The sequence below is a fragment of the Coenobita brevimanus genome, chromosome 95, assembly GCF_032717465.1.
Source record: "Coenobita brevimanus isolate Jiangsu-jjx chromosome 95, ASM3271746v2, whole genome shotgun sequence".
In the NCBI taxonomy this organism is placed as follows: domain Eukaryota; kingdom Metazoa; phylum Arthropoda; class Malacostraca; order Decapoda; family Coenobitidae; genus Coenobita; species Coenobita brevimanus.
The window spans coordinates 15,321,082-15,346,492 of record NC_137048.1 but is presented as its reverse complement, the minus strand read 5'-3'; the positions used below and the strand labels follow the sequence as shown (position 1 = coordinate 15,346,492).

Sequence of the window (25,411 nt, the reverse complement as noted above, 5' to 3'; positions counted from 1 at the left end):
TTTTGCATGGTTTAAACCAAATTTACATATCTTTACTCATTATTTTTTTATGAATATTTTTCTGCGGCAAGGTATAAAAGTTTTGCTTTTCACCTAACTCCAACTCATCATTTTCTATCTATCTATCTATTGCCAAAAACATTGCGAAGCGAATATGCGGCTGAGACTAAAATAATTGTGGATCTCTTTCCTTTCACTGAACTGCACAACGAAATGCAAAAATTACCATAATCTATATATCATTGTAAAGGTAATTTATTGTATTTTTGCATGGTTTAAACCAAATTTACATATCTTTACTCATTATTTTTTGATGAATATTTTTCTGCGGCAAGGTATAAAAGTTTTGCTTTTCACCTAACTTCAACTCATCATTTTCTATCTATCTATCTATTGCCAGATGCCTCAGTCCCGTTTGGGGTGGCCACAAACAAATCGCCTCCACATCGCCCTGTCCCCCGCCATTTCACTGCCCTGCTCCCAACTCACACCCCCCTCTCTCATATACCTTTCCACCCCATCCCTCCATCTCATCCTCGGCCTCCCCCTCCCTCTTCCCCCCTCCACCTCGCTCACATACACTCTCTTCGTCAGTCTCTCACCCTCCATCCTCTCCACGTGGCCAAACCACCTCAGTGTGTTCCTCATAACGCTTCCTATCACATCCACATCCACACCACAACGCTCCTTTATATCCTCATTCGTCAACCTGTCTCTCCATGTGACTCCACAGGCTCCTCTTAAATAACTCATTTCCACTGCTCTCACTCTTGACTTGTGTCCTTCCAACAACATCCAAGCTTCACTTCCATACGTTAGAGTTGGTATCACAATACTGTCATGTAGTAACTTTTTCACTTCCATGCTCACTTCCCTGTTTCTTACCACTTCTTTCAAAGAACCAGCAACTTTTCTTCCCTGCTGTACCCTTTCAAGCACTTCACCCTCCAAACCTCCTTCCTTACTCATCACACTACCCAAGTACTTAAACGTACTCACATTTTCCAATTCCTCACCATCTAACCTCACTGTACACTCACTGACTTTACCTCTCTCAAAGACCATCACTTTACTCTTCCCTACATTCACCTTTAGATTCCATTTCTTACACACTCCCCCAAACTCATCCACCAAGCCTTGCAGCTCCCCTTCGTCTTCACTCAATAACACAGTATCATCTGGAAACAACAGTACAGGGAGTTTCCAAACACTATCCTCTCTCACCAGGGCCACTCCAACATCCATTACCCTACCTTGTACCTCTTTTATTACCCCATCCATGTACAGATTGAACAACCATGGAGACATTTTATTTTCTTTGTTCTCCTCTTTTGAACATACTACAATAAAGTACAACAATTCAGCTTTAAAATGACACCAACACCAACATTCTCTCATGAAAAGTGTATTTACACAGTACGATCAAAGTAAAATATTGGGCCGCGAAGATGTGGGTCAGCGTGAGTGGCTGACTCTGGCACAGACATAATCTGCCCGGGCCAAAAACCTGATAGGGTTAATGTGGCAGTCAGATGAAGACGGGAAAACAGGGATACCTTAGGTGAGCAGTGTTTGATGATGGAGGAAAGGTAGTGGTGGACAGTGAGGTTATTAAAACCTGGAGAGAGCATTATAACTGTTTATGGAATGAAGAGTTTGGCTGGAACAGTGAAAGTTTGGAGTCTGTGGATCCAGTGTTTGTCCTTTGACCTTTGGTTGATGCATCTACTATGAGCAGGGCAATGGGCAGGATACAGTTGAAGTAGGCGGTGGGTGTGTCTGGTTTGACCACCGAAATGTTGGAAGCCTCAGGAAATAGAAGTGGGTTTAGTTACTGATTTGATAAATTTATTTATATATGAGCATTTTGTCCCAGATGACTAGCTAAGATAGTGATTGTGAATATAGGGAAAGGCAGTGTCCTGGAAAGAGGAAATTAGAGACATAAAACCTTTGGACCAGATAATGAAGGTAATGGAGAGAGAGTCCTGGAAGGTATGGTAAGGGAAAGGGTGAATATTGATGAGATGCAGTTTGAGTTTATGCCAGACAAAGGGACCACTGGTGCCACATTCATTGTTTGACAGCTTCATGAAAAGTATACAGTGTAGGAAAGAAAAAGGAGCTGTATTTTGTTTTGGTTGGTTTGGAGAAGGTCTTTTGACAGGAGTCCCAAGGAAGGTGGAGAAATGGGCAATGAGAATGCTTGAAATGTAAGAGTTTGGCAGATTTGGAGTGGTTATGGCTATCAGTGTGGGTCCTTGTAGCCAAATGAGAATGAAGGGAGATTTGATTGATGAGTTTTCCATGAATGTTAGCATGCATCAAGAGTCAATCTTGAGCCTCTTACTGTTTGCTGTGGTGCTTGAAGTTCTTTCACATGACTTCAGAAGTGGACTTCCATGAGTGCTGTATGATGATGACTTGGTGTTGATTGCAGAGAATGGAAGGGAGGTGAAAGAAATATTCAGGAAATGGAGAGACGGAAGAGAGAGTTATATGTAGAGAGTTAGGGAGAGTTTTTTTTTTTTTTCATTCATTGCCAAACGCCATGTATCCCAAACGGGGTGGCCAACGGCTTAGAGTTAATTGTTTTACAGGGAGGGACACTAATCCTCCACCAACCCCACTTGACACGTAGGGAGAACGTTATGCCAACAGCATCTGCTGTTCCCAGGCGGTCACCCATCCAAGTACTAACCAGACCCAACGTTGCTTATGAAAACATTAATAGGAGAGAGTAAGGAGAGAGTGGATGGGACATTTGGAAGGAATTTGAGTGTAAAGTGAATGTAAGAAAATGTTCTGCAAGGAGGTAAAGACAGTTAGACAGGGTGATAAAGAAGTTAGTAGGGGAGTGAAAGATAAAAATGGTTAATTAATATTGGAGAAGGAAGAAACAGTGAGCAGATGGAGAGAACAGTATAAGGAACTGTTAAACATAGAGAATGAGAGTAATGTGAGTATAAGTGGCTGGGAGAAGGTGGGAGATGAGAAGGGAGGACAAAATCAGTAGGATGGAAGTAATAGAAGCAATGAAGAAATCAAAATAGGGAAAGCCCCAGGATAAGTTGGAGTGTGTGGTGAAATGATGGAGCATGTGGAAGAGATAGTAGTCGAATGGATATGGAAGAAGTGCAAATGGGCCTGGGAGGAAGACAGAGTCAATGAGAATTGGAAATCAGGTATAATTCTTCCTTTGTACAAAGGAAAAGGGGGAAAAAGAAGTGTGTGGTAATTATAGGGGCATTTGTCTTAGTGTAATTGGCAAAGGATATGGCAGGATACTTATTGACAGAGTTAGGGAAATAACAGGGGAATTAGATGGAGAAGAACAGAGAGGTTTTAGGAAGGGACGGGGTTGTGTAGATCAGATGCTCATCCTTAAGGTCTTTAGTGGAAAAGTTTCTAGAGACGGGAAAGAAGTTGTATGTAGCCTTCGTGCTTTTAGAGAAAGCATATGACAAGAGTGGGTAGACAAAGAATATGGAAAATATTAATACTGTATATGGAGTATATGGGAAGTTGCTGAATGAGTATGTATGAGAGTGCTAAGGCTGCAGTGTGTGTAGATAGAAAACTAGATGAATTTTTCTATGTGAATGTTGGATTGAAACAGGGATGTGTCATGTCTCCATGGTTATTCAATCAGTATATGGATGGGGTTATCAAAGAGATGCAAGATAGATCAGTGGATGTTGGAGCAGCCATAATGAGAGAGCAGCTTTTGGAAGTTTCCTGTTTTGTTGATTGCAGATGATACTCTATTGTTAAGTGAAAATGAAAGGGAACTGCAAGGCAGTGTGAATGAGTTTGGGAGAGTGTGTCAGAACCTGAATCTAAAGGTGAGTGTAAAGAAGATTAACCCGTCACGTCCCGAGGTTTTCTGCACCTCCGACATCCCCCAGTCCCGCGGTATTTTCGGAAAAAATTTTTTTGGCTAAAACCTTCGCTTTTGGTGAGAAACATCGAAAATTCATAGAGAAATCGCTCACCTGAGGTTTAAAATACCCAATCCAGGTAGGAGTTCCTCCTTACCTGACTGGGTTTTCTAACATGCTGGCACCAAAGAAAACGAGTTCTGTGGGAGGGTAACTATTTTATCCACTCATAAATGGTATTTATTTATTTACTTGGTACGAATGTATATGTAGTATGAGAGTATATTGGTTTTCAAGCAGTAATAAAGGCATTATAAGCATTGTTTCACTCACTAACTAATCACCATACCTGACCTTTTTTTGCCACATTACCTGATCATTATTTCTGGCTGTTTCTTCTTCTAATGCTATGTAAACATTGTCCTCCACATTGTCATTGATTGGGGAATCACTCTGGCCCTGAATATCTTTGCTAGCTAGGTCACTGGTAACAGGTCCTTTTGCCAAGACAATGGGGGGAGGGGGGAGGTTATGCGGTGTAAGGCATTGTCCCTGCTTGGCATCTTGTAGAGGAATAGAGGAAGGTGTCCCGTGTATACATACGAAAAATCACACGCAAAAATTGAAAATTGTGCAAATTAGGGACCTTGCAATTGCACGACGTACCGGTACGTCGCCGGGACTGGCAAATGCAAATCGTTGCAACGTACCCATACGTCGACGGGACGGGGCGGGTTAAAGTTATGGTCTTTGAGAGAAATAAAGCTGCTAAATGTTCAGTGAGGTTGAATGATGGAAAAGTAGAAGATGTGGGTGCATTTAATTACGGCACTTGGGTGTGTGATGAGTAAGAATGGAAGTTTGCAGAATGAAGTGTGTGAATGGTTATAGCAAGGATGAAAGGTTGCTGGTTCTTTGAAAGCAGTCTTAAGAAACAGGGAAGTGAGCATAGAAGTAAAAAAGTTGCTGCATGATAGTCACAGAGTGTGCAGTGAGGTTGGATGGTGAGGATATGGAGAATGTGAGTGCGTTCAAGTACTTGGGTAGTGTGATGAGTAAGGATGGAACTTTGGGGGATGAAGTACGTGAAAGGGTACAGCAGGGAAGAAAGGTTGTTGGTACACTGAAACCAGTGATGAGAAATAGGGAGGTGAGTATGGAAGTTAAGAAGTCGCTGCATGATTGTATTGTGATCCCTACCCTGACGTATGGAAGCGAGGCGTGGACCTTGCAAGAGGGGAACAAGTCAAGAGTGAGAGCAGTGGAAATGAGTTACTTGAGAGGGGCATGTGGAGAGACGTGGAGGGACAGGTTGACAAATGAAGAAGTGAAGGAACGTTGTGGGGTAGATGTGGATGTGGTTGAAAAGATTAGGAGAAATACACTGAGGTGGTTTGGACATGTGGAGAGAATGGAGAATGAAAGACTGACTAAGAGGGTGTATGTAGGTGAGGTGGAGGGAGGGAGAGGGAGGGGTAGACCGAGGATGAGGTGGAGGGATGGAGTTTAGAGGTATATGAGGGAGGGGGGGGTGAATTGGGGGGAGGGGAGTCAAATGGTGGGTGACAGAGTGACTTGGAGGCGTTTTGTCTGCGGCCACCCTTTGCGGGATTAGGGTGTCGGGCTATAGATAGATAGATAGATAGATGATAGTCTTGTGATACCAACTCTAACATAATAGAAGTGAAGCTTGTACCTTGTTGGAAGGACACAAGTCAGGAGTGAGAGCCGTGGAAATGAGTTATTTGAGAGGACCATGTGGAGGTACATGAAGAGACAGACAGACAAATGAGGAAGTGAAGGAGCATTGTGGTGTGGATGTGGATGTGATAGAAAATGCTAGGAGAAATACATTGAGGTCGTTTGGCCATGTGGAGAGGATGGAGAGCAAGAGACTAATGAGGAAAGTGTATGTAAGAGAGGTGGAGGGGGGGAGAGGGAAAGGGAGGCCAAGAATGAGATGAAGGGATGGAGTGGAGAGGTATAGGAGAGAGGGGATTGAGAGCTGGGGGGAGAGCAGCGAATTGGCAGTGGACAGGACAGTATGGAGCCTGTTTGTTTGTGGCAACGCATTTTGGGAAGACAGTGTCTGGCAATAGATGGATAGATTGACAGAGAGAGGAAATGAGGCACTAGGGTCAGAGAGTAAATGCAGATAAAATAAAAGTGAAAATATATTGGGCTGGTGGCAGTACTGTCAGTGCAGATGGAGCGTGACTTTGTGCGGTTTGCCACAAGGGTGTGGGAAGCAACTCCATCTTGTGCAGTGTTTATGGTAAGTGGGTGCAAAGAAATGTAGTTGTTTTAGAGACAGGCTGGGGGATAATGCTGATTTTTGGTGTGCTTTGTGTAAGGGAGGACAAGTAGAAATTGAAAAGGATCAAAGGATTAATGTTGTTGGAGAGTGTCTTGAGTATGTGGGAGAGTTTTGTTATTTAGAGGATGTGTTATGAGGCGGAAGTAGGGCTGGAGCTAGCTCGGTGGCCAGGGTAAGGAGTGGTTAGAGGAGGTTCAGGGAGCTCCTACCTTTCCGAACATTTAGAGGGCTCTCTTTTCTCTGCTGAGGGATCCTCATATGCAGGATGTGTTCGGGGTGTAATGCTATATGGTAGTGAGACCTGGGCAATAAAGGAAGAGGATATTCATAGGCACGGATGTTAAGAAGTGACAGTGATTAGATGGAGGTGTAGTGCATCCTTGAAAGTGAGGCCTAAGGGGGCAAGGATTGTGGTTGTAGAGTTGAGAGGAAGGATTTGACAATTGATATTGGTTCGTTCCTGGGGAACCAGATCTTCAGAAGGAAGAGTAAACACAATGTTGTGACAAACATAATGGATTTAATTACTATTTTTTTTTCATTTAAAAATATATATATATATATATATATTTAGCATAAGATAGCTTGAACACCAGTAGGCAAAATTCTAAACCAAATGACAACCTGAACTTCTCTCTGATGGATAAACTTACACTTGAGTAGTTGAAAATAACCATCAGGTCAGCATGATTCTAGATTATAAGTAGCATCAAGTTTAAATAACTTAGTTTCATGGCTGCGAGAAACATTCTTTTTCATATTACAGGTATGTACTTTCTGAGCAACAAACTTGTTCATGTAACACCAGTTTGGACACTAATTTTTGAAAAGCTTCTTTTACATAAGAAAGATTTCGTTCATGGTTGCTAACTCCTTTCTGTTTAGAGCGAATTTCATAATCCAAGTGTTTCCATCGCCAAGATCTATAGAACTCTGAGTTTGTGAGGATTTTACCATAAAATTTGAAACAAAGGAACTTTGGAAAAACATTATAAGTTTTGCATCCAATGAGAAACTTTCAATCCAGGGTCTTCTTAGACAGTTTTTTTGGAGCACTGTTTGAACTTGCAGAACCTTTGAAGAGTGGGGTGAACATACTGACAATGTATCACACTCGATATTGGTTCATTCTTGGGGAACCGGATCTTCAGTAGGGAGAGTAAACACGTTGTCGTGATGAACGTAATGGGCAAAAGAAGCTTGTCAAAGATCAGTGTTCAAACTTGGTTGGTGTTGTATGAACAAGTTAATTGCTCTAGAAAGTAGATAGTGTATCATGAGAAAGAATATTTCTCTCAGCCATGAAAATAAGGTATTCAAACTGTGAGCTGATTATAATTTAGAATCATGTCATCCCGATAAAGTTATTTTTTATTACTCGAGTGGTCATTTATCCATCAGAGAGAAGTTCTTGTTGTCATCTGAGAAGAATTTGGCTTGAATGTATTAGTATTGTGATGAGGAGTGTTAGTTTGAGATGGTTTGAGCATGGTGATAGGATGGAGGATGACAGTTGGATGACGAAGATGAGAGGTGTAATCATAGATCGAGGCTTGTGTTGTATGAGGCATACCTCAAAAAGACCTTCAATGAGGTTGTGGAGAGTGAACTCGGAGATAGTGCATTGAATCAGGAGGCTGCCAGAGATTGAAAAGCATGGAGAGCTGCCATCAGGTGATCAAGGTTGATGCATGCAAACATGTTGGAGTTTTTATAAATGATACAAACAAGTTAGCATTGCAGTGAGGGAAACAGTAAAGAAACTATCTGCATATCTTCTGTAGCCCGATGCCTTAATTGCGATTAGGGGTGGCCATAAATAAATTGCCTCCTGTCACCTGCCCTCTACCATTTGGCTGCCCTTCATCCAGCTCACAACCCCCCTCTTTCATATCTCTCTACTCCATCCATCCATCTCATCCTTGATCTCCCCCTCCACCTCATTCACATACACTACACCTCCAGTCTTTCATTCTCCATTTTCTCCACATGGCCAAACTATCACACAGTATTTCTCATAATGCTTTCAGTAAATAGTAGAGCGTGTGTAAGAGTGGGAAATGCTGTGAGTGATTGGTTTCCCGTGAGAGTGGGGCTGTAACAGGGATGTGTGATGTAGCCTTGGTTGTTTAATATTTATATGGCTGGTGTTGTAAGGGAGGTGAATGCAAGAGTGTTAGGTGGAGGTCTGAGTCTGGTGAATGTTGATGATGGAGAGTGGAATCTGAAGCAGCTGCTGTTTGCAGTTGATACTGCACTGGTGGCTGATTCAGAAGAGAGATTGAGACAGTTGGTAGAGGAGTTTGGAAGGGTGTGTGAAAGGAGGAAATTGAAAGTAAATGAGAATAAGAGTAAAGTGATGAAGTGTACGAGGTTGGTAGATGGTAGGGGGATGAATATAGTTTTGAATGGTGAGTTGCTTGAGGAGGTAGAGTGTTTTAAATATTTAGGGTCACATGTTGCTGTGGATGGAAGAATAGATGCAGAAGTGAAGTTTAGAATGAATGAAGTAGGAAAGGTGCTGGGAGGAATGAAAAAAGTGTTTAGATGTCGTTCGGTTAGAATGGATGTAAAGAGAAGGCTGCATGAGGGTGTTGTGGTACCGACTGCATTATATGGGGCTGAAACATAGAATATGGGTGTAGCAGAGAGGAAAAGTTTGAATGTAATGGAGATGAGGTGTCTGAGGAGTATGTGTGGAGTGACGCGTATGGATCGAGTGAGAAATGATGAAGTGCGAAGGAGAACTGGAGTTGTTCGGGAGATGGCTGGTAGAGTTGAGCAGAGGGTGTTGCGATGGCGTGGGCATATGGAGAGAATGGATAATGAGCGATCGGTGAAAAAGATAACTAGATCTGATGTGGAAGGTGTAAGGCTGAGAGGGAGACCACGAATAGGATGGATGGACAGTGTGAAGAGAGCGCTGGATGCGAGAGGGATGTCTGTTGAGCAAGGAAGAGTGGCTGTGCGTGACAGAAATAAATGGAAATTGTGATTGAATAAATGATGACGCAGCCCTGAGGGGATATTCTCCCACATTTGGTCTGATCAGCTAGTCAGGTCAGGTGCGGATAAGGGGATGAGTTTATTATGATGTGGCAGGGGTAAATCAGCTCTGCTGTCGGGCCCTGCTGCGGATGTCACTGATTGCACTGCGCAGTTGACCCTTGTGCGGTGTGATGCGGTAAGGATCTGTCCATTCTCCCCTTTGGGGCTAAGATGCGAATGAATGTGTTTGAATGGATGAGTCATTGGGGAGTGTGTCGTCCTGTCTCGGTTACCTCCCTTTCCTTGGGGGAAGCAGCCTAGGTATATAGATAGAGAGATAGCTTTCAGTTACATCCATATCGACACCACAGTGCTCCATTACTTCCCCATTTGCCTGTCTCCATGTAACTCTGTGTACTCCTCTCAGATAACTTATTCCCACTAGTCTCACTCTTAGCTTGTGTTCTTCCAACAGGGTCCAAGCTTTGCTTCCATACATGAGAGTGGGAATCTCAGTGCTGTCTTGCAGTGACTTTTTTACCTCTATGCTGGCTTCCCAATTCCTTATCACTGCTTTCAGTTAGTGAATCAGTAATCATTTTTCATTGCTTTACCCTCTCAATCACTTCATCCTCTAAATTTCCACTCTTACTCATCACTACCTCACTACTAGTACCGTATACAGTATAAACCTGCTTGCTTGTGGCCACTTGCCCAGAGTTGTGCCTTACATGTATATACAGTAATTCCTCCAAGATCCAATGTAATAGAGCCAAAGGCAAGTTCGGGACTTGGTTTTGTCTGGGACTTGGGGGAAAAATGCCCCCAGACTGGTACTTATAGACCCCAACCCAACCTAACTTTGAAAACCACCTAAACAGCTCCCTACCAGACATGCACAGCACCTATTTCAGACCTATGCACACAAGTAAGGGACAGAAACCATGAAATAAATGAAAAGAACCAGAAAATGAGAATTTGGAAGTGAGTATGGAAAATATTTAGCAATGTACAGAGTACTTACGACACATCCGTGGCCGTCACGAAGATTAACCTGCCTCCTCAAAGGCTCTGACAGTGGTGAAAGTACACTTGAAGCACCTACAGTAATCCAGTGTTGTGCTGCACTTAATCCTTTGCAATGTGAATTATAATTGTTTAGCACTGCATATTCTGTTCTTACTTGTGCCACGCCAGTTGTAACACACCAATGTTGCACTCTGCACTTAATCCTTTGCACTCTGAATTCTAATTTCTTAACACTGCACAACACTGTAAATTCCCATGTGGTCTAGTGACGAGGTATTGCAGTTTATTCACTTTATTCACAAAAACGTTCACATGGCACAGCCATGGCGACGAGCATGCAGTCACAATGGTAGATAGGTGGGAACTGGGAGGGGAGAATGCAGGGGCACTCTACTACGCGCCAAAACATAGCTGTTCTTCACCGCGTGGAAAATTTAAAGTAGGGATGAACACACATCGTTTTTGTGTGTGTGTGTGTGTGTGTGTGTGCGTGTGTGTGTGTGTGTGTGTGTGTGTGTGTGTGTCCAAGGACCCTAGCCCAAAATGTCCGGGACTTGGGGTGTCCAGGATTTGGGCGTCTGAGTCTTAAAGGGATTACTGTATCACAAAAATAGACTAAGGATATTGCCAACACAGCACACACAAAACAACAGACACAGTACACAGACAACAGATACGAAACAGCAGATTCAAAACACCCAGACACATTGGTGCTGACTGCATCAAATTGTCATTGTCATGCTCAGCTCAAACTGTGTTATAGTAATTTCTGACTGCATCTCTCTCTCTCTCTCTCTCTCTCACCTGCAGCTACCACAAATATAAAAGAAATACTTGAATCCTGACCGACTCTGTGTGTGTGTGTGTGTGTGTGTGTGTGTGTGTGTGTGTGTACCTATTTGTAGTATACAGGAATTGAGCAATGCTTGTGTTGTCCTGTCTCCATATCCACATTTATCTAGTCTACTTTTACACACATGAATGTTTTTCGCCTGCACCACCTCTTCGTCTAGTTGTTCCAAATATTTATGTATTTACCTAATATACCTAACTGTGATATACACGAAATGTGCTATGCTCGTGGGTTCCCATCGCTGTTTCTCAGTAAGTCAAATTTAGTTTTAAACTCGTTTAAGTTTTTAGACTGGACAGTCTCTTTGTCCAGGCTATTCCACAGGTCTATACTTCTATAAGGAAAGCTATATTTCTTGATATCCTTCAAGCAGCTTGACTTCTTCAATTTCATTCCGTGTCCTCTTGTTGCTCTCTTATCCCATTTGAACAGATCTTCTCAGTCAGTTTTATCTACTCCTATCATGGTCCTGACCACTGCAGTCATGTCTCCCCTCTTTCTCCTTTCCTCTAAGGAAGCCAAATCCAGCTTTTCCAGCCTCTCTCTGTATGACAGATCTGCCAGACTGGGGACCATCTTGGTTGCTGTTCTTTGTATTCTCTCAATCTTGTTTATATCTTTCTGTGTGGAGACCACACTACCACTGCATATTCTAACCTGGGGCAGATCATGGCCATTATCAATTTTTTCATCATCTCCTCATCCATATAATGAAATGCTACTCAAGAGTTTATATGTCTCTCTAACTACAGTACAGTAGAACCTCTCTCATTCAGACTATATGGGGGGAAGGGTTGTCCGAATTAGCAGATTGTCCGGACCATCAGGGTAATCTCCAGTTCATACCAAAAACTATCTACATATGGTATGTTTGTTAATTATTAACATATGTTGCATATGTCAACCCTACATAACTGCAAAAGATGAAAGGATACTAAAATAACCAAACTAATCATGTATGATAGTTTTGTATTGCATAATTTACAGGTAAGGCCATGACAAGAAACTAGCCTACATTTTAAATTGTAGTAAGTGACTAAGGCCCGTGCAGGCAAAAAAATAAATAAATTAGTTAACTGTAATATTTGGAATAAAAATAAAACTTATGTAGGCAAAAAATACATTGTCATCTTTGGCATATTGATAACGCCCATATGGGCAAGAAGCTAATATTTGATGTACAAGTAAAGCACATTTAAGTACAAAAAATAAATCACTAAACACTGCAGAATATTCTGACCCATTTTTGTGTAAGCAAACTCCTCCTTTTAACACCTTTATTCATTGCAGAAGCTACACTTGCATTAAGAGGCATGGTAAGGATTAACTTTTGAAATACAGTGTAAAAATATTAGTAGTTGGTGAACTAGTTGGTGGAACGAATGCTAGCATGTGTTTAAACAGGTGCCCATGTTGAGACCTAGCGTGATCCGAGGCTAAACGAATGATGATCGCTTTCCGCGCCGATACTGAAAATGACTTTAGAATTACTTTCAACATATTTTTGGAGCTTATTATTTTTAAATTTTGTCCGAATTAACAGAAGTCCGGATTAAAGGGGCCCGGACCAAAGAGGTTCTACTGTATCTTGTGAATATGTTTTTCAGATGACAAACTATCTTGGACCAGCACTCCCAAATCTTTCTCTTCTCTCGTTTTTGTGATTAATTCATTACCCATCAAATAATTCAGTGATGGCCTCCTGGTACTTTTACCCATTTCCAATTTTTTACTTTTCTTTACGTTAAATTTCATTTCCCACATCCGGCTCCAATCATGTATCCTATCCAGATCCTCCTGCAGCATTTTACAATCCTCCTCAACTTCTACCTTCCTCAAGATCTTTACATCATCAGCAAACAGACTTGCATAACTGTTCACTCCATCTACCATATCATTTACGTAAATCAGGAACATTACTGGCACCAACACCGATACTTGAGGGACTCCACTTGTTACTTCCCTCCATTCAGACATCATATCCTTTATTCCTGTCCCCATTTGTCTGTCTCTCCAAAGGTCTCTCATCCATTCCAGGAGTTTCCCCTTCAGTCCTCCTATATATTCTAGTTTCCACATTAGTCTCTTATGAGGTACCTTGTCGAAGGCCTTCTCTAAGTACACACAATCCACCCAACCATATCTCTCCTGTACCACGTCAATCGCTCGAGTAAAAGCTCAACAAGTTGGAAACACATGACCTTCCACTTCTGAATCCAAACTGACATTTAGCCAAAATATTCATCTCTTCTGGATATTTTATCCATCTGTCTTTCAGGATTCTCAAGCACAATTTTGCAACCATGCTGGTTAGAGACACTGGTCTATAATTCAGGGTTTTTTCCCTGTTTCCTCCCTTATAAATTGGTACCACATTTGCCCTCTTCCATTCTTGTGGCACTTTCCCCTCTTCCAGAGAACACACAATTAACCTGTGAATTTTGTCCACCAGTTGTTCTCTGCATTCCTTCAGTACCCAATTAGAAATTCCATCAGGTCCTGGGCCTTTCCTTACATCTTGAGTTTCCAGTAATTTATACACTTCCTGTACCTCCACTTTTATATCTTTTATCACCTGTACATTTCTAGTCACTCCCTCCCCTTCCACAAACTCTTTTTCATTAGTGAAAACCAATGGGAAACATTTGTTCATTATTTCAGCTTGCACTGCTGCATCTTTATAGACCTCTCCTTCTACTTTCAGTTTGGCGATTCCTTCCTTTTGTTTCAGGTTGCCATTGACAAATCTATAAAAACAGTTTGGGTTCATTTTTGCATATGTCTATTATACTTTTTTCAAAATTCCTTTCTTCTTCTCTACGTATTCTTGTGTATTCATTTCTAGTTCTTTTATATTCTTCCTTTGTTCTGTTGTTACCTCTCTTTCTCCAGTTGTTCCACACCTTATCTCTCCTTTTTTTTTTTTTTTTTTTTGCTATCATACGCCTTCTATTAAACCACTCCTTTTTCCTGTTTTCTTTCCCCTTTACCCTTGGTACAAATTTTTCCACTCCCAGATTATAGAGGTCTAGAAAGATATCCCACTTCCTCTGTATCTCTCTTGTTTCTCTGAATTTTTTCCAATCCGCATTTTCAAAAAATTTTCTCAATCCTCTAAAATTTGCTTTCCCAAAGTTGTATCTTCCCTGCCTGTAAAGCTTGTCTCTTGGCTCAACGTTCCCTATTATCATCTGGAACTCAGTGACCACATGATCACTTTTTCCTATAGGACAGAAATATTTCAATGATTCTATTACATCAGGTTCTTTGGTAAACAGTAAGTCTAACCTTGCTGGTGTGTCCTCACCTTGGAACCATGTTTGTTCTTTGACCCATTGCATCGTCACAATATTCATTATTATATTTAATAATATAGTGCCCCATGAATCTTTGCTGCCTGCTTAATCCCATTCCTCCCAGTTCACCTCTTTACAGTTAAAGTCACCCACCATAATTATATTGTTGCTTTTTTCAATTATTATTTGTAAATAACTACCCCCTGGGGGTAGGGGAGTTTTTCAAGAATACTCCCCCAGTATCCCTGCTTGTCGTAAAAGGTGACTAAAAGGGTTGGCGGAGGGTTAGTGCCCCTCCCCGGAAAACAACTAACTAAAAAAAACAAACAATAAGCCACGGACAAGGACTGACCAAACGATGTCGACCAAGGACCAGACAAAGGACATGGTTATCGGAATGTGGAATGTAAGGGGAGCAAATGATGAGGTGAAAGAGAGAGAGATTGTCCAGGTGCTTGAGGGTGCGAAAGTGGATGTATGTGGAATAACTGAAACAAAATGGAGAGGAGAAAGTGTGAGAGAATGGGAGTATGGATGGGGTATCTGTGCAGGAGTAGGTGAGAATGAGAGGGCAAAGGAAGGAGTATGTATAGTTGTGAGTAAAAGATGGAAGAGGAGCATAAGACAGTATGGATCAGTTGGGTCAAGGATTGTGTGGGTAAAGTTGAAAGTTGGAATACAAATGTGGGCGATTGTGTGTGTGTGTATGTGCCAACGCAAGATCGTTCTAGAAGAGTGAGAGAAGAGTTCTGGACAAATGTAGAAGTGTGCATGGAAAAGTTTGGAAGGAATGAGAGAGTGTTTTTGATTGGTGATATGAATGGTAAAGTTGGGAATGTGAAGGTGGATGGAATAGTTGGTGAGTGGGGTGTGCCTGCTGAGATAGATGAGAATGGGAGTGCATTAGTGGACATTTGTGCTGGGAGGGGGTTGGTGATAGCCAATACCCTCTTCAGGCATAAAATGATCCACAGGTATACATGGCGAGTGATGAGAAGGGTGGGTGGTGAACTGAATGAAAGGAAGACAATGATTGATTATGTGTGTGTGGAAGAAAGGATGCGAAGATGTGTAATGGATGCAAGAATTTATAGAGGTTGGGGGAGTGTACTTTCTGACCACTACTTGGTGGTGGCCAGAATTAGAATTCAAGTAAGATGGAGGAATAGAAGAAGGGAAAGACGAGAGGAAGGAGTAGTTGCAAGGAGAGTGGAAAGGTTACAAGAGGATGAGAAAAAGGCAGAGTATAAGAGAGAAGTGGGGGAACGATTGGGCAAATATGAATTGGAGCAGATGGGGGACGTGGAAGGTGTGTGTAGGATATTTACAGAAGAAATATGTGCAGCATGTGATGTGGTGTGTGGAAGGAAGAGAAGACGGAGGGGGGTGCAAGGAACAGCGTGGTGGACTGAAGAGGTGAAACAGGCTGTGGTTCAAAAGAAGGAAGCGTATAGTGAATGGATGAGAAATAGGGGCGTGGAAGAAGTTGAGATGCGGAAGAGAGAGTTTTATGTAGAAAGAAAGAGAGAGGTGAAAAGATTAGTAAGAGAGAGTAAGAAGAGAGTGGATGAGGAATTTGGAAGGAATTTGAGTGTAGAATGGAGGGACTGTAAGAAAATGTTCTGGAAAGAGGTGAAAAGAGTAAGACGGGGTGGAAGTGAAGTTAGCAGGGGAGTCTATCTATCTATATACCTAGGCTGCTTCCTCCAAGGAAAGGGAGGTAGCCGAGACAGGACGACACACTCCCCATTCATTTATCCATTCAAACACATTCATTCGCATCTTAGCCCCAAAGAGGAGAACGGACAGATCCTCACCGCACCACACCGCACAAGGGTCAACTGCGCAATGCAATCAGTGACATCCACAGCAGGGCCCGACAGCAGAATTGGTTTACCCCTGCCACATCATAACAGACCCATCCCCTTACCCACACCTGACCTGACTAGCTGATCAGACCAAATGCGGGAGAATATCCCCTCAGGGCTACGTCATCACTTATTCATTCACAATTTCTCTCCATTTATTTCTGTCACGCACAGCCACTCTTCCTTGCTCAACAGACATCCCTCTTGCATCCAGCACTCTCTTCACACTGTCCATCCATCCTATTCGTGGTCTTCCTCTCAGCCTTACACCTCTTACATCAGATCTAGTTATCTTTTTCACCAATCGCTCATTATCCATTCTCTCCATATGCCCAAACCATCGCAACACCCTCTGCTCAACTCTACCAGCCATCTCCCAAACAACTCCAGTTCTCCTTCGCACTTCATCATTTCACACCCGATCCATATGCATCACTCCACACATACGCCTCAGACACCTCATCTCCATTACATTCAAGCTTTTCCTCTCTGCTACACCCATATTCCATGTTTCAGCCCCATATAACGCAGTCGGTACCACAACACCCTCATACAGCCTTCTCTTTACATCCATTCTAAGTGAACGACATTTAAACACTTTTTTCATTCCTCCCAGCACCTTTCCTACTTCATTTATTCTAAACTTCATTTCTGCATCTATTCTTCCATCCACAGCAACAAGTGACCCTAAATATTTAAAACACTCTACTTCCTCAAGCAACTCACCATTCAAAACTATATTCATCCCCCTACCGTCTATCAATTTCGTACACTTCATCACTTTACTCTTATTCTCATTTACTTTCGATTTCCTCCTTTCACACACCCTTCCAAACTCCTCTACCAATTGTCTCAATCTTTCCTCTGAATCAGTCACCAGTGCAGTATCATCTGGAAACAGCAGCTGCTTCAGATTCCACTCTCCACCATCAACATTCATCAGACTCAGACCTCCACCTAAAACTCTTGCATTCACCTCCCTTACAACACCATCCATGTAAATATTAAACAACCAAGGCGACATCACACATCCCTGTCGCAACCCAACTCTCACGGGAAACCAATCACTCACAGCATTTCCCACTCTTACACACGCTTTACTATTTACATAAAAACTTTTCACCCCTTTTAGTAACCTACCATCAAGTCCATACAATCTTATAACAGTCCAGAAAGCCTCCCTGTCAATTCTATCGTACGCTTTCTCTAAATCCATAAATGCCCAAAACACATCCTTGCCTTTCGCTAAATACTTTTCACACACTTGTCTCACAGCAAACACCTGATCAACGCATCCCCTCCCTCTCCTAAAGCCACACTGCTCATCACCAATCATTCCCTCTGTACCCTCTCTAACTCTCATAATTAACACTCTACCATACACCTTACCTACAACACTCAACAGACTTATACCCCTAAAGCTAGTACATTCATACTTATCACCCTTGCCTTTATACAACGGGACCACACAAGCACTTGGCCAGTCAATTGGCACCATACCTTTCTCAAAGCACACATTCAACAATCTTACTAACCAGTCAATAATAGTCACTCCACCACCCTTCAGGCATTCCACAGTACACCCATCCATACCTGCAGCTTTACCTGTTTTCATCTCCTTTACTGCCTTCTCCACTTCCTCCTTCGTGATGAAAGAATCATTCAACTCTCCCAATACATTTATTCCTTGCACCCTTCCATCCACCACAATCTCACCCACCCTTTCCTCCTCTACATTTAACAATCTTTCAAAATACTCTGCCCGTCTCTTCCTGCATCTATCTCAGTTAACATCCTTCCAACCTCTGCTTTTACCCGTTCTTCCTTCCCAGACTCTCCCTTTCACACCCTTTTCACCTCCTTCCAAAACATTTTCTTATTCTGTTGAAAATTCTCTGTCAGCCGCCTACCCCACCTCTCATCTGCTGCCACTTTAGCATCACGCACAGCCCTTCTCGCTCTATTCCTCTTTTCCTTATACCTTTCATATGACATCTCATCCTTCCTCTTCATCCACACTTCATATGCACGTCTCTTCTCAGCCACAGCCATACTTACTTCCTCACACCACCATTCACTTCCTCTTCTTACACCACCACCCACATGTCTCACACCACACACCTCTTCTGCATGCCCCACCACAGCACTCTTAAACAACTGCCATTCCTCCTCCACGCTGCCATTTTCCTGATCTTTCACTGCGTTCCACTCATCTTTCAATTTCTCCTGATACTCTATCTTTTTCTCTCTTTTATCCAACTCACTCACTTTCAAAACCTCCCTGCCACACCTAACCCTCCTAGCTCTCACCCATCTCTTACCTACTCTTAACTTTCCCTCCACCAGGTAGTGGTCAGATATACCTCCACCCTCCCCTCTCAGAACTCTCACATCCAACAATCTTCCTATTACATTCCTGGACACAACCACATAGTCCATCAAACCTCTATCAACAACCCTTCCACCCTCCTGTCTCACCCATGTATACTTATAAATATCTTTCTTCTCAAACAGCGTATTCCCAATCACCATCTCTCGCTCAACACACATCGCTATCATTCGTTCCCTGGGAGCGAAAGATAAAAATGGTAGATTACTAGTGGAGAAGGGAGAAAAAGTGAGCAGATGGAGAGAACACTTTAAGGAATTGTTGAATGTAGAGGATGGAAGTAATGCAAGTATAAGTGGCTGGGGAATGGCTGGGAGAAGGAGGGAGGTGAGAAGACAGGAAGAAATCAGTAGGATAGAAGTTGTGGAAGCAATGAAGAAAGTTAAATCGGGGAAAGCCCCAGGAATTGATGGAGTGTGTGGTGAAATGCTGAAGCATGGGGGAGAGATAGTAGTAGAATGGATGTGGAAGATGTGCAGATTGGCCTGGGAGGAAGGTAGATACCCGGAGGATTGGAAGTCAGGTATAATTATTCCCTTGTACAAAGGAAATGGGGAAAAAGAAGTGTGTGGTAATCATAGGAGCATTTGTCTTCTTAGTATAATAGGAAAAGTGTATGGTAGGATACTTATTGACAGAGTTAGAGAAAGAACAGAGAAATTAGGTGGAGAAGAACAGGGAGACTTTAGGAAGGGAAGAGGTTGTGTAGATCAGATATTCATTCTTAGATCTTTAGTGGAAAAGTTTCTAGAGAAGGGAAAGAAGTTGTATGCGGCTTTCATGGATTTGGAGAAAGCAGATGATAGGGTGGATAGACAAGGATTGTGGAAAGCATGGATTTGGAGAAAGCAGATGATAGGGTGGATAGACAAGGATTGTGGAAAGTGTTAAGAATATATGGAGTAGATGGGAAGTTGTTGAATGCTTTGAAGAGTATGTATGATGGTGCGAAGGCTGCAGTGCGTGTGGATGGTGAACTAAGTGAATTTTTCTCTTTGAAAGTTGGGTTGAAACAGGGATGTGTCATGTCTCCATGGTTGTTCAATCTGTACATGGATGGGGTTATAAAAGAGGTACAAGGTAGGGTAGTGGATGTTGGAATGGCCCTGGTGAGAGAGGATAGTGTTTGGAAACTCCCTGTACTGTTGTTTGCTGATGATACTGTGTTGTTGAATGAAGATGAAGGAGAGCTGCAAGGCTTGGTGGATGAGTTTGGGAGAGTGTGTAAGAAACGGAATCTAAAGGTGACTGTAGGGAAGGGTAAAGTGATGGTCTTTGAGAGAGGTGAAGTCAGTGAATGTACAACGAGGTTGGATGGTGAGGAATTGGAAAATGTGAGTACGTTTAAGTACTTGGGTAGTGTGATGAGTAAGGATGGAGGTTTGGAAGGTGAAGTGCTTGATAGGGTACAGCAGGGAAGAAAGGTTGCTGGTGTTTTGAAAGCAGTGATAAGAAACAGGGAAGTGAGCATGGAAGTGAAAAAGTTACTACATGACAGTATTGTGATACCAACTCTAATGTATGGAAGTGAAGCTTGGATGTTGTTGGAAGGACACAAGTCAAGAGTGAAAGCAGTGGAAATGAGTTATTTAAGAGGAGCCTGTGGAGTCACATGGAGAGACAGGCTGATGAATGAGGATATAAAGGAGCGTTGTGGTGTTGATGTGGATGTGATAGGAAGTGTTATGAGGAACACACTGAGGTGGTTTGGCCATGTGGAGAGGATGGAGGGTGAAAGACTGACGAAGAGAGTGTATGTGAGTGAGGTGGAGGGGGGAAGAAGGAGGGGGAGGCCGAGGATGAGATGGAGGGATGGGGTAGAGAGGTATTTGAGAGAGGGGGGTGGAGTTGGGAGCAGGGCAGTGAAATGGCGTGGGACAGGGCGACTTGGAGGCGATTTGTTTGTGGCCACCCCAAACGGGATTGAGGCGTCTGTCAATAGATAGATAGAACTAGCCATATCTGACAACATCTCCTGGTATTCGTCATCATTCCATGCCCTCGTGTGTGTGTGTGTGTGTGTGTGTGTGTGTGTGTGTGTGTGTGTGTGTGTGTGTTTCTATCTACAGCCAGGTGGTATAATCCTGTAAAGGATGATCGTTTGTCTTTGAGTTAGTTTGTAACATTATATTTTTATGAAATATGTATACAGTACAATGGAATTCCAGAAACCCGAAATTGGACATTTGGATTTTTTGGAAAACTGGGACTCGTATCAGATTACCAGCACATACACAGTATGTACGGATATCTGCCTGCTTGGCATTCTCTTTAGTAATTACAGTAATCCCTCCAAGATCTGACGTACTAGAGCCAAAGGCATGTTCAGGACTTGTTTTTGTCCGGGACTTGGGAAAAATGCCCCTGGACAGGTACTTATAGACCCCAACCCAACCTAACTTTGAAAGCCACCTAAATAACTCCCTACTGGACATGCACAGCACTTATTTAAGACCCTATGCACACAGCTAAGGGCCAGTAACCATGACGTAAATGAAAAGGAATGAGAGAGTGATAAATTATAAGTGAGTATGGAATATATTTAGCAGTGTATTTATGACACGTCTGTGGCCGTCATGAAAATTAACCTGCCTCCTCCAAGGCTCTGACAGTGGTGAAGGTGCACTTGAAGCACTTACAGTAATCCTGTGTTATGCTGCACTTAATCCTTTGCACTGTGAATTATAATTGTTTAACACTGCACATTCTGTTCTTTGCGCCATGCCAGTTGCAACACGCCAGTGTTGCACTCTGCACTTAATCCTTTGCACTCTGAATTCTTAACACTGCACAACATTGTAAATTCCCATGTGGTCTAGTAGCAAGGTGTTGCAATTTATTCACTGTTTATTCACAAAAACGAGCACGTGGAGAGCCATGGAAACAAGCGTGCAGTCACGATGGTAAGTAAGCGGGAACTGGGGAGGATGAAGGGACGCTCTAGCAGATGTTGTCAGAACTATGCACCAAAACACAGCTGCTCATCACTGCGCGGCAAATTCAGAGTTGTGTTGAAAATGTCTTTTGGAGGGGGGGGTGTCCGAGGACCTGAGCCCAAAATGTCCAGGACTTGGGCATCCGGGTCTTACAGAGGTTACTGTACTGTATCCATGCTATAATTATCCCAGAGTCATGGATCTTATGGTTCAGGTATGAAACATTAACAGTAAACTTTTTTTTTTTTTTTTTTTTTTACAACCACAAAACTATGAACCTCATGGTTCAAGCAAGCCCAGTTTAAACTGCCAGTAGTTAGGATGACTAGGCTACTGCAGCACTCTGCTAATGCAGTGGTGAATGTGGAAACTAAACCTGGACTTATCAGGCCAGTAAACATGTTCTTTCAGAAGCATTTTCTTGTAAACTGACTCTTTCAAAATTCATTTATAAAACTAGCGTTTTGAGAGATCTTGAATTCAGATTTCGGGAACTGCTCACTGCAAGATACATAGGGGTACTGTTAGTACAATTTCAACCTTTTCTGTGTTGTAGGAAGTATTAGGCTGCTAGTATTACATGTGTAGATCAATAAGGTTGCCACATAATGGTAGCTTGTCATTCAGTGTGTAGTTACCAGTAGTTAATATTTTGTACATGTATTTTCAACCCTTTGGAAGGGATAGAAAATATAGTAGTGTACTAGTAGTGTACTGTAATATATCTTTAATAGGTTATTATGATTGTTTCAAATGTGTTATGTGTATTCTTAGAGTAACTGAAGGTTATATTGTTCGGCACTGCCTGTATGATAATTTTAATTAATACTGCATGTTGTTAGTACAGCCATTGTTCTTCAGTTTATAGCCATGCCCATTCCACAGCAGTTCTTTCTCTTATTTTTACAGAGACTTAGCTTGCCAGAGGACCGTGGCACAGTGTTGTATACCGGGTGCACACAATGGGAGTATATCGGGCGGCGCAACCTTAAGGGCATCCCTGCACTGATGCACTATGTACCTTGTCGCATCTCTGCTTTCAAAGGCATCCGTTTGGCTTTCGTTACGTCTCACTGCTCTGCTGCTCACTCAATATTCATAACTGAGGAGGGCAAAGTCTTTGCTCTTGGTGAGTTGGAAATGTTTATATGTCTACTTAGAAAAGGTATTAGGCCTACTGTATCATCTTAAAATCCGAAGATGGTGATCAGAAGACCTGTATGCAAGGGCCAGGATTCTGGGCTAGATACAAGAGAGAGATTTAGATGAAGGTATTGGGGAATACAGTGAGAGTAAGAAATACATGAAGAAATTAATGAAGAGAAAACATTATAAATGGGCCTTGTAAATGCTGTACATTGTATGGTTCAGCTAACACTGGAGTAGATATCTATAGGAGATGTGGCTCTGGCCATTATGATCAGTATAGGTGGTGGAGAACTCCACAGACACAGGCCTGATGGCATCAGCAACCTGCACCTGGAACATTTAGGACTAGAATGCATTTTGGCCCTCTCATACATCAGCAACTACTCATACTCCCAGGTTCTTGGACCCCATGGGGCCCAAGAACCTGGGAGTGGCTTCAGTCGCCCAGGCAAGTACCATATCTCTCAACACAATACACACAACAACATCGTTTTTTCTACACTGCGAAATCACTCCCTGGTGGTCATTTCTTGATGACATTGAGAGCAATCCAGGACCCACCAGCAAATACATACGTCCAACATGCTCAAAACCTATCACTTCGAGCTTACAGACAAAGGGTTCAGTTCAGTGCAATTCCTGCAAGAACGGGACCCATTACACCTGCACAACACTTGCATCAAGAAAATATTATACAAACACTGGACCTGCTCCTTATGTTCCTAACCCCCTCCACCAACCTCACTCCTACTTCCTCCACACCTCCTCAGCCTAACCCACTGATCTTTGCGACACCATCCAATCCCTCAACCCCTCCCATTCCACCCCAGTCTAATTCATGCCAACCCGTACCTCCATCATAATCATCTCCTACCCCTTCCCCTCCACCCCCACCCCCACCCCTACCTTCCCCCCATGCTGCAGCAGTCAACACACATTGTACACACAACATAAACGTTCTTCAAATAAACATAGATGGCATAAACACTAAAAAACAAAATCTCACACAATTCATCAAGCAACAAAACTTACACATTGCCATCTTACAAGAAATAAAACTATGCATAACACAAAAAAAAAAACACCTGCGTTTCTTAATTTCACCACCATTAGACAAGACCGGTCCAACAGCAGTGGCGATGGACTCATCACCCTGGTACACAGATCTATCAACTTTTCAGATACTAGTGCACACACAAAGTCACTTCTCTCCCCATGTGACACCACAACAGAAATACAATCAATTAAATTACACACTGGTAACAAATCACATATAACAATCGCCAATACATACATTGCCGCCAATTGTCCCCCACAGTATCACACAGTTACTCTTCACAGATACACCACATCACCTAACTTACCCAGCATTATCCTGGGTGGTGATTTCAGTGCCAAGGCATCGGACTGGCTTGTCATCAACCCTGACACAGAGGGCTAGTACTACAGTCCCAAACAAATCATCTTTTCATACTCAGTAATCTCCATCAGCATACCCATATCCCACACCAAGCTCTCTTCCTCCCATCATCCCCAGACATTACTCCCCAAACCTTGCCCCCACAACATCCTGGAGAGTGGTCAAAACCCTTGGCTTTGGCCACCTTCCAATCATCATCACTACCAAAACCAGAATCACCCCAGCTGGGCCCAGACACACATACACTAATTATAAGAGAGCCAACTGGGAGGCCTTCACAACTAAAACAGAACAACACTTTGAAACAAGAAACAGTACATCCATCACAGACATCAGCATCGCTATGCACACTTTCAATAGTTATTCAAAATGCAGAAAAAAGACACATCCGTAGAAGCAACAGAAAAAGACCCAACCCCAACTTTACACCAGAAATTCAAGGCCTCATCAGTCAACGGGACACACTACGACACTCCCCAACACCCCATACACAAGACACCATACAACAAATACAAGAACTCAACACTCAGGTAAACAATAAAATATCAGAACAGCAAACACTAAATTGGAATAATTATCTCCAAACACTTGATCAGAAAACAAACACCAGCAAACTCTACAAAACACTAAACAGCAGCACTACACAGTCTCACGCTGCCATCACAACAACAGACACATACCTTCAAACAAACAACAAGCAATCACTCTCATCAATGTCTTTTCACATGTCAGCCATCTAAACCCCCATCGCGACAACCGACATGTCAACCAACATAAGAGACAGTTCCCCAGAGACCCAGACTTTGCTCCTTTCACTTACAGCCAGACGAAGCACGTCATTAGCAACCTTAGGCACTGATCTGCCTGTGAACCAGACAGCATAAGCAATATGCACCTTAAACACCAAGCACTCGCCAACATATCGAACTGTAGCTACTCACGCAAGATACCACCCAGCATCTGGAAGCGTGACATTATCATCACTATCTCCAAACCCAACAAAGACCCCACGTTAACTTCCTCACACTGCCCCATTACACTCCTCAGCACCCCCTCTGAAGTCCCTGAACGACAGGTATTACAACTAGTTATACCTCACACCTCCCTAGCCCAATCACAACATGGTTTTAGGTCACTACACTCCACAAACACACTTCTTACAGACCTTACACAGAGCGTTTTCGATGGCATGAATTCAGCTCGGCCACCACACAGAGCACTCCAAGTCACACTAGACATATCAAAGTTTTTGATGTCATCCCCTGCCACAACCTTACAAACAAAT

The 25,411-nt window shown here is 42.7% G+C and overlaps 1 protein-coding gene across 1 annotated transcript in view; it reads left to right on the top strand.

Moving 5' to 3' along the window:
* LOC145413150 (protein RCC2 homolog) overlaps positions 1–25,411 on the top strand; it is a 227,766-nt gene that overhangs the window by 61,832 nt on the left and 140,523 nt on the right. Inside the window, exon 2 of the mRNA XM_080282875.1 lies at positions 22,467–22,686. Within this exon, the coding sequence (XP_080139001.1) occupies positions 22,467–22,686 (220 nt within the window). The remainder of the gene's footprint in view (positions 1–22,466; positions 22,687–25,411) is intronic.